General features: G+C 45.9%; 2 protein-coding genes and 1 pseudogene across 5 annotated transcripts; 2 read left to right on the forward strand and 1 right to left on the reverse strand.

The window, feature by feature from the left end:
* The first annotated feature begins 30 nt into the window (after positions 1 to 30).
* LOC139566129 (nuclear transcription factor Y subunit beta-like) lies at positions 31 to 3,019 on the forward strand. 4 transcript variants are annotated; one of them, XM_071387070.1, is made up of 7 exons: positions 31 to 253; positions 879 to 975; positions 1,363 to 1,493; positions 1,744 to 1,941; positions 2,057 to 2,135; positions 2,323 to 2,402; positions 2,506 to 3,019. In XM_071387070.1, the coding sequence occupies exons 2-7, from the start codon at positions 879 to 881 to the stop codon at positions 2,536 to 2,538; spliced, it is 618 nt and encodes a 205-aa protein (XP_071243171.1). In that variant the 5' UTR covers positions 31 to 253; the 3' UTR covers positions 2,539 to 3,019. The 4 variants fall into 4 exon arrangements, with proteins under 4 accessions (XP_071243171.1, XP_071243169.1, XP_071243172.1 ...); XM_071387068.1 differs by having other exon boundaries at positions 32 to 253; positions 1,363 to 1,502; XM_071387071.1 differs by having other exon boundaries at positions 91 to 228.
* A 6,038-nt stretch (positions 3,020 to 9,057) lies between these two features.
* On the forward strand, positions 9,058 to 10,687 carry LOC139566126 (E3 ubiquitin-protein ligase TRIM39-like; annotated as a pseudogene).
* A 250-nt stretch (positions 10,688 to 10,937) lies between these two features.
* On the reverse strand, positions 10,938 to 15,670 carry LOC139566124 (histidine ammonia-lyase-like). The gene is made up of 18 exons (XM_071387063.1): positions 15,492 to 15,670; positions 15,152 to 15,226; positions 14,971 to 15,043; positions 14,743 to 14,809; positions 14,546 to 14,583; positions 14,178 to 14,303; positions 13,836 to 13,975; positions 13,618 to 13,665; positions 13,297 to 13,444; positions 12,932 to 13,027; positions 12,721 to 12,779; positions 12,506 to 12,586; positions 12,230 to 12,295; positions 11,885 to 12,050; positions 11,655 to 11,789; positions 11,436 to 11,544; positions 11,254 to 11,323; positions 10,938 to 11,142 (listed from the first exon to the last, which is right to left on the reverse strand). Exons 1-18 carry the CDS (start codon positions 15,576 to 15,578, stop codon positions 11,065 to 11,067), a joined length of 1,662 nt encoding a protein of 553 aa, XP_071243164.1. The 5' UTR covers positions 15,579 to 15,670; the 3' UTR covers positions 10,938 to 11,064.
* Between the last annotated feature and the right edge of the window lie 1,354 nt (positions 15,671 to 17,024).

Raw genomic sequence — 17,024 nt, forward strand, 5'->3', positions numbered from 1 at the left:
ATGGTAACAAATGCACATAGAGAAAGGGAGGGTCGCTTTTGAGTAGAACAGCTTTTTACACTTGTGTAGCTACTAGGTATCATTTAGTCGGAGGGTGACACATCGACAAAACGGCCGCATGGCGGTCAGGGGAGGTGGTGCACTGTATTTTGGGAGGACGTGTAGCTCCGCGCTGGGACTGGTTCTTTTGCAGCCATTTTCTGTCCAACCAACGGCCGTTTTGAGAAGGTAACCAACCAGGGCTTCATTGCAGGTTTGTGCCTGGCTCCGGCCAATGATTGCTAACCAATTCCTCGTTAGCTCGAATGGAAATGTCCATCTCTGACTAATTTCTATTTGTTGCGTTTAGGAGTTTGAGAGCAGGAAGTCTCGTAAAAATTATGAGTTAGCTTCATGTCCCCCTGCCTCCGTTTTCAATACAAAGAACAGGCCGAAATGCGAACTTCCGATATGGAATTTCATTGTGAACAGACAGGTCTTGCAATGAGACCACCAACGTGGCTACAGGATAACGTGAAATTGTACCCAGAATGCTTTCGTTGAAACAATAGTCGTTGATTAGTCGAAATAAAAATGTGTGAAGGTCAAATGGCTACCTAACTAAAGCCTTTGCTTCCTTTGTCCAAATTATATTTTGCACGAAACATTTGCTAGCTAACGTTAGCTTGCTAGCTTCCCATTTAGCAAACAACCACTCATTTGGTCAGCGAAATTAACTAATTCGGTAGACATGCTAGCTAACAGTTTTCTAGCAACCTAACCTGGCGAACACTTAGCCAGCTAGCTAAACATTATTGTTTAGCTAACTAGCCAGTCAACAGTAAGTGCCTTCCAACAATTCAGCTATTTGAGTCAAACCATGTCGTCCTTTGTTCCAGATGGAAGAAGACCGTTCCACCACCGACGCCTCCCAGCTAACGTTAGGCATATCTGGCGAATACATGTCAGGAGGATATGTACTCCAGTCTCAAGATGGTAAGAGACATCAGTTGATACATTCAAGCCTAATTGGGGAACCAGGTGTGCGCATATCATGAGTCGATGGGATTAAAATAAAAAACAGGACAACACACACATCACGACAATAGACACCACAACACTACACAGAGAGACCTAAGACAACAACATAGCATGGCAGCATCATATGACAACACAGCATGGTAACAGCACAACATGGCAGCAGCAGAACATGGTACAAGTATTATTGGGCACAGACAACAGCACAAAGGGCAAGAAGGTAGAGACAAAACATCACGAAATGCAGCCACAACTACATTATCACATTCTTTACATCTCAATGCAACAGTGTCAGTACCTAATGCCTACAATCAATTATATATTATATTAATGTATGTGATGAAGATGATGGAGAGGAGAGTCTGAACGACCATGATGACGGGGGCATGAAAGAGAACTTCCGGGAGCAGGACATCTACCTCCCCATCGCTAACGTGGCACGCATCATGAAGAACGGCATCCCACAGACCGGGAAGGTAACCATGGTGTGTGTGTGTAGGCTGTGTGAGAGCAAGACTTGTGGTGTCGTATTCATTAATGTACACCATAGTAAAACGTTTAGTAACAGAAAACCAAAAGTTTCTTATTGGACAAGTTCAGATAGTCCCTCCCTGTTTCAGTCTGTTTTTTGTTCTTCTCCGTTTGGTGCCAAGTGAATACGACCCAGAAACGTTCTCCTCATCTTATTCCTCTTTGTCCTAAATTGTGTGTGTGTGTGTCTCACAGATAGCGAAAGACGCCAAGGAGTGTGTGCAGGAGTGTGTGAGCGAGTTCATCAGCTTCATCACGTCGGAGGCCAGTGAGCGCTGCCACCAGGAGAAAAGGAAGACCATCAACGGAGAGGACATCCTGTTTGCCATGTCAACCCTGGGCTTCGACATGTACGTGGAGCCCCTCAAACTCTACCTGCAGAAGTTCAGAGAGGTGCGACTAAACACACTACTTCTGCTCTGACAATTAGTCTCTCACACACAATCACAAGTGTCCATGAACAATCGCACATCACATGCTATTTAATCTCTCACAATGTGTTTCCTAGGCGATGAAGGGGGAGAAGGGAATCCCAGGTGTGTCGGTGGGAGAAGGCCTGGGGGAGGAGCTTACAGACGACAGCTTCAGTAAGTGGTTCAGAACAGTTCTCAATTTTGTCATCTCATACTAAAGTAGAGGCTTTACGGTCATGCATACATATGTCAAATGTATGCAGGCATTAGTAAGTCGCTTTGGCTAAAAGCATCTGCTAAATGGCATATTATAGTCTTGTGCTGTGGACGGTTTTGTAACGTCCTCTTCCCTCCATTCCAGCGAATCAACTGCCAGCCGGAATAATAACAGCCGACGGCCAACAGCAGAACGTCATGGTGTACACCACCTCATATCAACAGGTAAGTGGCATCGTATCAACAGACAGGTGACATTTGAACCAGAACTAGACCATTACGACATATCCATGACCGTTCTCTCCATTGCCTTTGTCTGCTCCTGTAGATTCCTGGCGTGCAGCAGATCCAGTTCTCATGACGAGGCCTTGCGCCTGCTCTGACCGCGGCGGCCATCGACCGCACAGACACAGACCTGGTGACTGTAGGCTGAGCGTATGACCTCACCGTCAAAGGCAATCATCAGAAGGACAGGAGGTCTCGGAGGGGGGCTGTTATGGGGGGGAAGGGATGTGTTAACCACCACAACCCTGTCATGTAAATGTGCAAGTCTGTTCACTAAATGTAGTACGTAGTCATGAGGTGCCACAAGGTTTGGAGTACATCTTTCAACCAGTTTGGGATACTTTATTTTTAATGCTAATTGGACCACTTTGTTTGTTTTTGTACATTGATTGTTTTATGCAGGTTTGGGAGGTGGAATGGGACGTTTTTTTGCTCCCTCATTTTTGAACCATGAGGAGAGGTGCCCTTAATGTCAGCTCTTTTCTACGTGGACAAACTAATACCATGTGCTTTAATGTGATGTAAATCCTTTGAATAAAAATCCAAATGACCCAATACCTTCTGGTTGTCATCGACCTCTTTACACACATCTGAATGATTACACCATTTTGCAGAGCTACTGTAATAAATGTAATTTACTGTAATTTAAGGCTCCCAAGTGGCGCAGCGGTCTAAGGCAATGCAACTCAGTCACTACAGTCCTGGTTTGAATCCAGGCTGTATCACATCCGGCCGGGATTGGCAGTCACACAGAGCGGCGCACAATTGGCCGAGCATCGCCGGGGTAGGCCGTCATTGGAAATAAGAATTTGTTCTTAACTGACTTGCCTAGTTAAATAAAGGCTAAATATATACAAATAAATAATAACCAGGGGTCAAAGTAGATTTTATTTATACCTGGAACGGAATGTCAATCAATACTGTTTTATTCAATGTGACAGTTAAAAATGATCAGTTACAGTTCAGCCATGTAAAGAGTTAACTGTGCCATGAAGAGAACCACACAGCAGTATCTGGTGAGGAGGAGCATGTCTGAATCGCCGTGTCCCCAGCCAGCTCAACCACTCACTGGACCCATCTGATCACTTGGCTACGCTCTCTAATATCAATATGCCTCGTCCATTACTGTCCTGGTTAGTGATTACTGTCTTATTTCACTGTAGAGCCTCTAGCCCTGCTCAAAATGCCTTAACCAACCATGTTGTTCCACCTCCTACATATGCGATGACATCACCTGGTTTAAACGTCTCTAGAGACTATATCTCTCTCATCATTACTCAATGCCTAGGTTTACCTCCAATGTACTCACATCCTACCTTACCTTTGTCTGTACACTATGCCTTGAATCTATGCTATCGTGCCCAGAAACCTGCTCCTTTTACTCTCTGTTCCGAACGTGCTAGACGGCCAGTTCGTATACATTTAACATTTACATTTAAGTCATTTAGCAGACGCTCTTATCCAGAGCGACTTACAAATTGGTGCATTCACCTTATGATATCCAGTGGAACAACCACTTTACAATAGTGCATCTAACTCTTTTAAGGGGGGGGGGGGGGTTAGAAGGATTAGTTTATCCTATCCTAGGTATTCCTTAAAGAGGTGGGGTTTCAGGTGTCTCCGGAAGGTGGTGATTGACTCCGCTGACCTGGCGTCGTGAGGGAGTTTGTTCCACCATTGGGGTGCCAGAGCAGCGAACAGTTTTGACTGGGCTGAGCGGGAACTGTACTTCCTCAGAGGTGGGGAGGCGAGCAGGCCAGAGGTGGATGAACGCAGTGCCCTTGTTTGGGTGTAGGGCCTGATCAGAGCCTGAAGGTACGGAGGTGCCGTTCCCCTCACAGCTCCGTAGGCAAGCACCATGGTCTTGTAGCGGATGCGAGCTTCAACTGGAAGCCAGTGGAGAGAGCGGAGGAGCGGGGTGACGTGAGAGAACTTGGGAAGGTTGAACACCAGACGGGCTGCGGCGTTCTGGATGAGTTGTAGGGGTTTAATGGCTTAGGCAGGGAGCCCAGCCAACAGCGAGTTGCAGTAATCCAGACGGGAGATGACAAGTGCCTGGATTAGGACCTGCGCCGCTTCCTGTGTGAACCTACAGGAACGGGTCACCGCCTTGATGTTAGTTGAGAACGACAGGGTGTTGTCCAGGATCACGCCAAGGTTCTTAGCACTCTGGGAGGAGGACACAATGGAGTTGTCAACCGTGATGGCGAGATCATGGAACGGGTAGTCCTTCCCCGGGAGGAAGAGCAGCTCCGTCTTGCCGAGGTTCAGCTTGAGGTGGTGATCCGTCATCCACACTGATATGTCTGCCAGACATGCAGAGATGCGATTCGCCACCTGGTTATCAGAAGGGGGAAAGGAGAAGATTAATTGTGTGTCGTCTGCATAGCAATGATAGGAGAGGACCATGTGAGGATACTTTAGGCTTTATAGCCTTTAGCCGTACCCTTATCCTACTTCTCCTCTGTTCCTCTGGTGATGTAGATGTTAATCCAGGTCCTGCAGTGCCTAGCTCCACTCCCACTCCCCAGGTGCTCTCATTTGTTGACTTCTGTAACCGTAAAAGCCTTGGTTTCATGCATGTTAACATTAGAAGCCTACTCCGTCAGTTTGATTTGCTCACTGCTTTAGCACACTCTGCCAACCTGGATGTCTTAGTCGTGTCTGAATCCTGGCTTAGGAAAACCACCCAAAACCCTGAAATCTCCATCCCTAACTATAACATCTTCCGCCAAGATAGAACTGCCAAATGGGGCGGTGTTGCAATCTACTGCAAAGATAGCCTGCAGAGTTCTGTCTTACTACACAGGCCGTTAGGAAAGCTAAGGCTAGCTTTTTCAAACAGAAATGTACATCCTGTAGTACAAATTCAAAAAAGTTCTGGGACACTGTAAAGTCCATGGAGAATAAGAGCACCTCCTCCCAGCTGTCCACTGCTCTGAGGCTAGGAAACACTGTTACCAACGATAAATTCACTATAATTGAGAATTTCAATAAGCATTTCTCTACGGCTGGCCATGCTTTCCACCTGGCTACCCCTACCCCGATCAACTGCCCGGCACCCTCCACAGCAACCCGCCCAAGCCCCCACCATTTCTCCTTCACCCAAATCCAGATAGCTGATGTTCTGAAAGAGCTGTAAAATCTGGACCCCTACAAATCAGCCGGGCTAGACAATCTGGACCCTCTCTTTCTAAAATTATCTGCCGAAATTGTTGCAACCCCTATTACTAGCCTGTTCAACCTCTCTTTCGTATCGCCTGAGATTCCCAAAGATTGGAAAGCTGCCGCGGTCATCCCCCTCTTCAAAGGGGGTGACACTCTAGACCCAAACTGCTACAGACCTATATCTATCCTACCCTGTCTTTCTAAGGTCTTCGAAAGCCAAGTTAACAAACAGATTACCGACCATTTCGAATCCCACCGTACCTTCTCCACTATGCAATCTGGTTTCAGAGCTGGTCATGGGTGCACCTCAGCCACGCTCAAGGTCCTAAACGACATCATAATTGCTATCGATAAGAGACTTTACTGTGCAGCCGTATTCATCAACCTGGCCAAGGCTTTCGACTCTGTCAATCACCACATTCTTATTGGCAGACTCGACAGCCTTGGTTTCTCAAATGATTGCCTCGCCTGGTTTACGAACTACTTCTCTGATAGAGTTCAGTGTGTCAAATCGGAGGGCCTGTTATCCGGACCTCTGGCAGTCTCTATGGGTGTGCCACAGGGTTCAATTCTCTGGCCGACTCTCTTCCCTGTATACATCAATGATGTCGCTCCTGCTGCTGGTGATTCTCTGATTCTCTGTATACTTCTGGCCCCTCTTTGGACACTGTGTTAACTAACCTCCAGACGAGCTTCAATGTCATACAACTCTCCTTCCGTGGCCTCCAACTGCTCTTAAATGCAAGTGAAACTAAATGCATGCTATTCAATCGATCACTGCCCGCACCTGCCCACCCGTCCAGCATCACTACTCTGGACTGCTCTGACTTAGAATACGTGGACAACTACAAATACCTCGGTGTCTGGTTAGACTGTAAACTCTCCTTCCAGACTCACATTAAGCATCTCCAATCCAAAATTAAATCTAGAATCGGCTTCCTATATCGCAACAAAGCATCCTTCACTCATGCTGCAAAACATACCTTCATAAAACTGACCATCCTACCGATCCTCGACTTCGGCAATGTCATCTATAAAATAGCCTCCAACACTTTACTCAACAAATTGGATGCAGTCTATCACAGTGCCATCCGTTTTGTCACCAAAGCCCCATAAACTACCCACCACTGCGACCTGTACGCTCTCGTTGGTTGGCCCTCGCTTCATACTCGTCGCCAAACCCACTGGCTACAGGTTATCTACAAGTCTCTGCTAGGTAAAGCCCCGCCTTATCTCAGCTCACTGGTCACCATAGCAGCACCCACTCGTAGCACGCGCTCCAGCAGGTATATCTCACTGGTCACCCCCAAAGCCAATTCCTCCTTTGGTCGCCTTTCCTTCCAGTTCTCTGCTGCCAATGACTGGAACGAACTGCAAAAATATCTGAAACTGGAGACTCATATCTCCCTCACTAGCTTTAAGCACCAGCTGTCAGAGCAGCTCACAGATCACTGCACCTGTACATAGCCCATCTGTAAACAGCCCATCTGTCTACCTCATCCCCATACTGTATTTATTTATTTATCTTGCTCCTTTGCACCCCAGTATCTCAACTTGCACATTCATCTTCTGCACATCTACCATTCCAGTGTTTAATTGCTATATTGTAATTACTTCGCCACCATGGCCTATGTATTGCCTTAACTCCCTTATCTTACCTCATTTGCACTCACTGTATATACTTTTTGTTTTCTTTTTTTCTACTGTATTATTGACTGTATGTTTTGCTTATTCCATGTGTAACTCTGTGTTGTTGTATGTGTCGAATGTCTATGCTTTATCTTGGCCAGGTCGCAGTTGCAAATGAGAACTTGTTCTCAACTAGCCTACCTGGTTAAATAAATAATTTAATATTTTTTTTTTTATCAACATCACTTTGCTGAAGTGAAACTAAAGTAGAGAGACAGTATATTGTGTACAGGACCACTCTCCAGCACTTCAGAAATCCCTTAAACAGCTATACGTTCAGACTATACACTGAGTCTCCTACCCTTTGACAGCAAGGACAGAGAAATTATCCACAAACATTCTTTACAGGTGAGCAGAGAGTTTAAGAAATATTAAGTTGAAGATGAGATTGACATTATTTACCGTTCACATTTCCTTTTTTATTTACACTGAACAAAAATATAAATGCAACACAAAGTTTTGGTCCCATGTTTCATGAGCTGAAATAAAAGATCCCAGAAATGTTCCATATGCACAAAAAGCTAATTTCTCTCAAAATCGATAAACAAATTTCTTTACATCCCTGTTAGTGAGCATTTCTCCTTTCCCAAGTTAATCCATCCACCTGACAGGTGTGGGAAATCAAAAAGCTGATTAAACAGCATGATCATTACATAGGTGCACCTGGTGCGGGGGACAATAAAAGGCCACTAAAATGTGACGTTTTGTCACACAACACAATGTCATAGATGTCTCAAGTGTTGAGGGAGCGTGCAAATTGGCATGCTGACTGCAGGAATGTCCACCAGAGCTGTTGCCAGAGAATTTTATGTTAATTTCTCTACCGTAATCCACCTCCAATGTCGTTTGAAAGAATTTGGCAGTACATCCAAACAGCCTCACAACCGCAGAGCACGTGTATAGTTTCGTGTGGGCGAGCGGTTTTCTGAATTCAACGTTGTGAACAGAGTGCCCTATGGTGGTGGTGGGGTTATGGTATGGTCAGGCATAAGCTTAGGACAACAATGGCATTTTATTGATGGCAATTTGAATGCACAGAGATACCGTGACGAGATCCTGAGGCCTATTGTCGTGCCATTCATCGCCTCATGTTTCAGCATGATAATGCACGGCCCCATGTCATAAGGATCTGTACATAATTCCTGAAAGCTGAAAATGGCCCAGTTCTTCCTGCATACTCACCAGACATCCAATGAGCATGTTTGGGATGCTCTGGATCAACGTATCAACGTACACAACAGCTCCGGCCAATATCCAGGAACTTCGCACAGCCATTGAAGAAGAGTGGCACAACATTCCACAGGCCACAATCAACAGCCTCTATGTGAAGGAGATGTGTCACGCTGCATGGTGCAAATGGTGGTCACACCAGACACTGACTAGTTTTCTGATCCACACCCTTACCTTTTTTTAAGGGATCTGTGACCAACAGATGCATATCTGTATTCCCAGTCATGTGAAATCCATAGATTAGGGCCTAATGAATTTATTTAAATTGACTGATTTCCTTATATGAACTGTAACTCAGTAAAATCTTTGAAATTGTTCCATGTTGCATTTATATTTTGTTCAGTGCATATGTTAAACGTTTTATACTTTAGTTATAGGACTTTTATCTATGTTGTAACATCATGTATCAATATAAGTTAATATCATCCCATTAGACAATGGTGACAACTCTAAAGCTTAAACTATCAAGAGCTGATTTCAATAAATACTTCATGGTTTCACCTTTGGTGTCTGTCTAGATATGGCCACCTCCAGCAGTCTCCTGTCTGAAGAGCAGTTCCTGTGCTCTATCTGTCTGGATGTGTTCACTGAGCCTGTCTCTATTCCATGTGGACACAACTACTGCAAGGCCTGTATCAGAGGATACTGGGATACCAGTGACCTGTGCCAGTGTCCAATGTGTAAAAAAACATTTGATAAGAGACCAGATCTGTTTGTCAATACTTTCATTTCTGAGATGGCTGCTCGGTTCAGACAGACAGTTGAAGTTAAAGCTACCAGCAGCCCACACCAATGCCTTGACATAATTCTAGAATTATCCTGTGACATCTGCACTGGGATGAAGCTCAAGGCCCTGAAGTCCTGCCTGGAGTCCTCACCTGGAGCCTCATCAGAGAGTCCCAGCCTTAAAGAGACACAAGCTGGTCAACCCTGTGGAGAACCTGGAAGACAGGATGTGTAAGAAGCATGACAGACCTCTAGAGCTGTTCTGTAGGACTGACCAGACTTGTGTGTGTCAGTTCTGCACTGAGACAGACCACAAGACTCATGACACTGTCCCTCTAGAGGAAGAGTGTGGAGAGAGGAAGGCTCAACTGGGGAAGACTGAGGCAGAAGTGCAGCAGATGATCCAGAAACGACTGCAGAAGGTTCAGGAGATCAAACATTCAGTAGATCTGAGTCAGAAAGCTGCAGAGAGGTAGATATCAGACAGTGTACAGGTCTTCACTGCTCTGGTGCGCTCCATTGAGAGAAGCCAGGCTGAGCTCATTGAGGTGATTGAGGAGAAGCAGAAAGCAGCAGAGAGGCAGGCTGAAGGGCTCATTAAAGAGCTGGAGCAGGAAATCACTGAGCTACAGAGGAGAAGCACTGAGCTGGAGCAGCTCTCACACACTGAGGACCACCTCTACCTCCTACAGAGCTTACCATCACTCTGCACCCTTCCACCAACCAAGGACTGGTCAGAGATCAGTGTTTACAGTGATCTGTGTGTGGAGACTGTGAGGAGAGCTGTGTCTCAGCTGGCGGTAACACAGAATAAAGAGATGGAGAAGCTTCCTGAAGTCAAACTAAAGAGGATTCAGCAGTATGCAGTGGATGTGACTCTGGACCCTGATACAGCACATCCCTACGTCATCATGTCTGAAGATGGGAAACAAGTGAGACACGGAGGCACACGGCTTAATCGTCCTTATAATCCAAATAGGTTTGATCAAGTTTTAAATGTCCTAGGAAAGGAGGGTTTCTCCTCAGGGAGATTTTACTATAAGGTGAATGTTCAGGTGAAAACCATGTGGACTTTAGGAGTGGCCAGAGAGTCCATCAACAGGAAGGGGAACATCACAAAGAGCCCATTAAATGGATCCTGGACTGTGGTCCTGAGGGATGAGAGTAAGTACTCAGCCTGTACCTTCCCCCGTGTCTCCTTATACCTGAGAGAGAAGCCCCAGAAGGTGGGGGTGTTTGTGGATTATGAGGAGGGTCAGGTCTCCTTTTATGATGTGGAGGCCAGGTCTCATATCTACTCTTTCACTGGCTGCACCTTCACTGAGAAAGTCTATCCATTCCTTGGCCCTGGCAATGATAAAGGTGAAAACTCTTCCCTTCTGTTCATCTCTCCTGTCAATCACCCAAACTGAGTTCTGAACTGAACTAAATGACCAGTACATTTAGTAAATGTAGAATAATCATAATCTGTCATCATACAGTACACCAGGGAGAATATTTCACTGTAATGTAATTACTGGTGGTGGTTGTTTGGGTCCACCAGCATTGTCAGCTATAAGAAGATATACGATCTCTCCAGGCTCATAAGGTATGATTCATATCTGTTACATTTCTGAGTTACATTTCTGAGGAATTTCTGATAATGAGATAATATAAGCAACATTTTAGTTTTTTAAGCTCATTTATTGTTTGCACTGTATACCTCTAATAACCTTTAATAAACTTGAATCCTGGATTTGGAATCATACAGTAGAAGTAAGAAATACTTGAGTCATTTTGATACACTATCCTAGTCATTCAGTGGAAGTGGTTTCAGTCCGAGCCTGTCTCGGTATTGGTCCATGTATGGCCGAGCCGCCTCCCACACCTAGAGAAGGCCATGGGTGAGAAACATAAACAGAGAAGTTAATTTTTATCTGCCTCGTTATCAATTACCTGGAATGATGAATATAATACTGAGATAGGGTGAGTCTCTTGCCTTTTCCTCCCTGAGGAGCGTGTGAGCAGCCTCGATGTCAGGACTCATTTGACGGTCATGATCCCAAGGCCTGATGGGAAATAAGAATAAACTGATGTGCTGTAGAACTCTCCCCACACCTTTCCAGAACAACAACATTGGGCAGTCCTCGAATCAGAGATCCACATTCTCATGGTTCGTACCTGACAACAGTACGCACTAGCTCATGGACTTTCTCTAGAGGGGTAGTGGACCTGAGCGGGCGGAGAAACTCCAGGGCTTGACAGGCAGCGAGCAGCTCTATGGCCAGAACTGAAAAGCAGAGATGCCTTTTTCTTCTCATGGTTAACTCTGTATGCATGATATTTGATGGGACGAGCATATCACACACTAATGCCGCGTGACTGTACTATACGAGTTACCTTGCTCTACGTGTTCCACCACCCTCAGGGCCTTCCTAGCGGCCCAGCCACCCATAGATACGTGGTCTTCAGTGGCTGCGCTGGTGGACAGGGAGTCCACGGAGGACGGGTGGCACAACGCCTTGCTCTCAGATACTGCAGGGGAGCAGAGACAGACACACACACTAACGTTTTCTGTGTGAACACACACACACACACACACACTCAAACACGCACACACAGAGACCTACCAAGGGCGGCAGCAGTGCAGTGTGCAATCATGAAGCCAGAGTTGAGGCCTCCGTCTTGGACCAGGAAGGCAGGCAGCTCACTGAGGGAGGGGTTGACCAGCCTCTCTGTCCTCCTCTCACTCATACTGGCCAGCTCATGGACCCCGATGGCCAGGTAGTCTAGAGCCTGGGGGAGAGAGAGGGTTAGCCTTGTCCCAGATCAGTTTGTGCTGCCTTGCCAACTCCTGTGATCATTGGTAAGATAGTACAATCATATCTATGACCAGTCTAGGAAAGAGGGGGAACAGTACTGAAGGAACCGAGGAGTTTATTGTATGGAGTGAATCTGTTTGTCTGTGACTCTACCTTGGCTGGGTATTCTCCATGGAAATTACCCCCAGAGATAGTCTCACCTCGCTCTGCAAAAACCAGCTGGAAGAGAGTTAAGGTTTCGTATTTGGGACAACATTATGAGTCTCTAATATAAACTGTATACAGGAAACCAAAGCCCATGTGGGCTAGTCCAATAGCTCCCCCTTGTGGTGAACTTATATAATCACAGGAGGGGACTAAAAGGAGATCAAAGAAAGACATGACTTCTTCAAGTAAATATAACATAATTGTAACAATTTGGGAAGATACAGGGTTGTCAGTGGCACTGTTGAGCTCAGTGGTGAGGATGCTCTTAACAAAGGCTATGGTGTCGTTAACCACCCCATGAACCTACAAGAGAGGAGAGAGACGCAAATAAACACTGGTACTAGGGTTAGTTCACTCCAGCCCCTCACTGCAGCGGTACAAAGAGTTGTAACACACACACATGCACACACATGCACACGAGCGCACACACACTCTACCTGTGGGATACAGCGGAGGGTGTATGCATCCTGGACACGGTCACATGTCCTATGACTATCTACAGGAAAACACAACAAAGGAAGTCAGAGACAGGAAATGACCAAACAGCACTGTTACGGTTCCCACCAAACGTCTTTATTTGGACACAAAATCATAAGAAGAATTGAGTGTGTGTGTTTCTGTGTGTGTGTTTCGCCTGCCTGACTTTACCAGAGATCTGGGAGGGGAAGACGTCCGAGTGGAGTAGAGAGCGCAGTCTCAGAGCCACCTCTATCTGACCAGGGTGTGGCCTCACTGCATGGATGTCTGGAAGGGCAGAACAAACCAGTTCACAATGGAATGGAACGGGTAACTTCTTATAGCTTTATCAAAGCTCCAACAGTAAAATCACTATGTGTGTGTGTGTGTGTGTGTGTGTGTGTGTGTGTGTGTGTGTGTGTGTGTGTGTGTGTGTGTGTGTGTGTGTGTGTGTGTGTGTGTGTGTGTGTGTGTGTGTGTGTGTGTGTGTGTGTGTGTGTGTGTGTGTGTGTGTGTGTGTGTGTGTGTGTGTGTGTGTGTGTGTGTGTGTGTGTCACCGCTGTGGAAGGCTTTGGTGGTGCCCCTCAGGGCCTCCAGGCTGAGGGCAGCGATGATGTCAGCCTGCCTGGCCACGCCCACAGCTCGCTCCACTGCCTCTGCCGCCAGAGATGACATCATCTGAGTCCCGTTGATCAGACCGATGCCCTGCACGATAAAACACTATCACACTATCTACTGCGATTATATCCCAGATATGATATAATCTAACCCCAGTTATCAATAATCAGAATATAAGACTACTTAATCAATGCCTGATAGAAAATCCAACAAATGGTAAAAACAAGAGAGTTCCTACTGCTACAGCTCTAGCACTGTACCTCTTTCGGCTTCAGTACCAAAGGTGTGAGTCCATGACATTCCAGTACCTGGAAAAGGAGGAAAGAAAGAATAAAGGAGAGGAGAAAGAAAGACGAAGGAAACGAGTTAGGGGCCTTAATGTAAACATTTTATCTCAGTCATTCATCTAACAAAAACACATTGGTTCTCTGAGGTGTGTCTTTGGGTTGAGAGAGAGAGGCATTGTGGTTAACCCAACTGTTTTGGCATGGTCCCAGCCGCATTGAGGCGACCACATCCTGCCCTCTCCCATAAGGCCCAGGGTGAGGTGGGCCAGGGGGGCCAGGTCTCCACTAGCCCCTACCGTCCCCTTCTCTGGCACCCACGACAGGCAGGAAGCTGGGGGAGTAGAGAGAGAGATCTGTCACACACACACACAGACGCACAGATACACACAAGCTCAATGTACCTGGACAGGACATGCATACACACAATCACACACGTACACATGCACAAACACACCCACAGAGTTCACGCTTGCTATTAGTCAAACTGTTGAATCAGAATTTCAATGAATATTGTTATTGTAGACTGGGTTTACCATTGAAGGCTTTGACCATAGCCTGGACCGTTTCCATGGAGACGCCACTGTACCCTTTGGCCAGAACGTTGATCCTCAGAGCCAGTAGCATACGGGTCCTCTCTACACTCAATGGGGTGCCCACTCCTACACAAACACATACACACACACGCGCACACGCACACACACACACACACACACACACACACACACACACACACACACACACACACACACACACACACACACACACACACACACACACTTTTCGATATGTGTATTTCAATTACACCAGGGGTGCAATTTAGTCAAGGGCAGGCCTGATCTGTACCTTGGATATAACGGTATTATAATGACATATACTGGGTTTATATAAGCATGGTACCCACCAGCACTATGAGATCGAATCAGATTCACCTGTAGTTCACTGAAGACAAAAAAACACACACACACACACACACACACACACACACACACAGTCAATAAATGATTCTGACAGTTAGCGATTGACAAACAGATCTAGTTCACAATGTTTATTCATATGGGAAAAGACTAGTTCTTCCCAGCTAGTTAATAAACAACTTACATGAGCTTATCTTTCGGAATGAGCGTATGAGCAAATTTCCCAAACCCTGTGTTGACGCCATAGACAACTACAGGGGAAGAGCACACAGATATACATAAAGAGACATAAACACATGTAGAATCATACATTCTATTCATCTATAGCTATATATTCTATAGCTATATAATCTATTAATATATATCTATATATTCTATTAATCTATAGCTATATATTCTAATCTATACATACCTCGGTTTTCTTTTATGATGGTTTCTATCACTTCTCTGGCTTCATTGATTTTCCCTTCAGCCTCGTACGTCAGCTGGGTGCCAAAACAGAGGAGTTCAAATGTTAACTGAGAGTAGTCGGCCAGCACGGCTGATAACGGTGTGATTGGACTATGATGAAGCATGGTCTTCTTTAATCATACCTTGATGTTGAACAGACCTTTCCCCAAACGGACCAGATCAGCTATGGTCAGACTGTTCCCATCCAGAGAGAGGTACTGGAACGCAACAAGTCACACACACAGACAACGTCAATGACAGGCATACAGGCATACAGACAGACACACAGCAATGTAGTCAGCTGTTATACAGGGTTACATTGTGGGAAACGTGTCAAATTCGATTTGCTTTTCCATTATAATTTTGACTAATTAATTATGTTCCTCCATCAAGTCTCCCATCCTTTTCTCCCCACCCCCTTATTTATGCCGTTGAATAGAATATTGTTCAAGCAGAGGATAATAACAGAATGCAGATACTCACCTTTTTGGGATCTAGAGACTGGCGTTTCCCAATGGCAGTTTCTTCCTTACCAACGCTGATAAAGTCGTTGTGCTCCGGCACATCCATTAGGAGAGAGAGAACAACTATCAGAGAGAAAGAGAGAGAGGGATACAATCAGAGAGTGGTAAAGACAGGTAGCAACCTGTGACAATGACAGAGACAATTCTTTATAAAGCCAGGGGAAAAGATCATTTTCATTCATTAACTGGTCTACCCACCACAGGGCTGGTTGCAACACAGTTAGGCTTGTGCCTGGTCGTTACTCTACGTCCGATTAAACATGTAATACCAACTTTTTTTTATGTGTAACTGGTGCAACCACCCCCTGTACATTAACAGTTCTGTCTCACATTATGTCCCTGTCTTGGTCCCCAGTCAGCGTACAACTGTCACGTTCTGACCTTAGTTCCTTTTTTATGTCTTTATTTTAGTTGGTCAGGGCGTGAGTTGGGGTGGGCATTCTATGTTGTTTTTCTATGTTTTGTTCTGTTGTTATATTTCTATGTGTTTGGCCTAGTATGGTTCTCAATCAGAGGCAGTTGTCAGTCGTTGTCTCTGGTTGGGAGCCATATTTAGGTAGCCAGTTTTCTATTGTGTTTTGTGGGTGGTTGTTTCCTGTGTTAGTACCATACGGGACTGTTTCGGTTGTTTGTTTGTACTTTTGTTCAGTGTTCTGTGGATTTATTAAATATCTCATTATGGACACTTACCACGCTGCACATTGGTCCGATCCTTGCTACTCCTCCTCAGACGAAGAGGAAATCCGTTACAACACCAATGTTTAGTGGAGAAGTGTAACAAGTTGTGTGAGATATCCTTGTACATAAGTGTCTATACCTATATATATTTAATTTAAAAAATACAAAAAACTTCACCCAGTATTCAATAAAATGACAATAAAACTGTCACTCCAGCTCCCCCTCCCCCTCCCTGGCGCTCGACGGCGCCAGGCTCCCCAGCGTTACGCACTCCTGCCACCATCATTACGCACTGCTGCCTTCTCCCGTCACGCCCATCAGTAATTATTGGAATCACCTGCAGTCAATCACCTGTGTCATTACCTCACCTATATCTGTCTGTTCCCAAGCTCTGTTCCTTGCTTCAGGATTAATGTTTGTATGTCTTGTTCCTTATTAAACGTTGACTCCCCGTACCTGCTTCTCTACTCCAGCGTCCGTCCTTACAGAATCCTGAAGCCATCAAACGAAGCATCGGGGAGTGCTGGCTTTCCACACTTGGTGGTGACGCCGATAGAACCAGAGATGCCTAAGCCAGCTTGTCCATCTTCCACGCCCTAGCTGGCTCGAGGGTTTTCTTGTCCCGGTTGGCTCGGCAGGCGCCCATCCCATGTCAGGCCTCAGCCGGATCGCCCAGGTTTTTAAGCCTCCCGGCTCGCCAGGCTTCTGCGCTTCATCAGGCTCCCATGTTCCAGCAGGATCCTCGGGGGGGGGGGGTACTTTCACCGCTGCTCCCCCATCCTGGCTCTCAACGGCGCCAGGCTCCCCATCATTA

Source organism: Salvelinus alpinus, chromosome 37, assembly GCF_045679555.1.
Source record: "Salvelinus alpinus chromosome 37, SLU_Salpinus.1, whole genome shotgun sequence".
Taxonomy (NCBI): domain Eukaryota; kingdom Metazoa; phylum Chordata; class Actinopteri; order Salmoniformes; family Salmonidae; genus Salvelinus; species Salvelinus alpinus.

Excerpts from the sequence above, each read along its gene's own strand:
- LOC139566129 (XM_071387068.1), top strand. The coding sequence starts at position 879 with ATGGAAGAAGACCGTTCCACCACCGACGCCTCCCAGCTAACGTTAGGC. Across the intron at positions 2,136-2,322 it reads GCTTACAGACGACAGCTTCA|CGAATCAACTGCCAGCCGGA; the intron begins GTAAGTGGTTCA and ends CCTCCATTCCAG. Across the intron at positions 2,403-2,505 it reads ACACCACCTCATATCAACAG|ATTCCTGGCGTGCAGCAGAT; the intron begins GTAAGTGGCATC and ends CTGCTCCTGTAG.
- LOC139566124 (XM_071387063.1), bottom strand. The coding sequence starts at position 15,578 with ATGGATGTGCCGGAGCACAACGACTTTATCAGCGTTGGTAAGGAAGAA. Across the intron at positions 14,584-14,742 it reads ATTCCGAAAGATAAGCTCAT|TGAACTACAGGTGAATCTGA; the intron begins GTAAGTTGTTTA and ends TTTTGTCTTCAG. Across the intron at positions 13,445-13,617 it reads TGGTACTGAAGCCGAAAGAG|GGCATCGGTCTGATCAACGG; the intron begins GTACAGTGCTAG and ends TTTATCGTGCAG.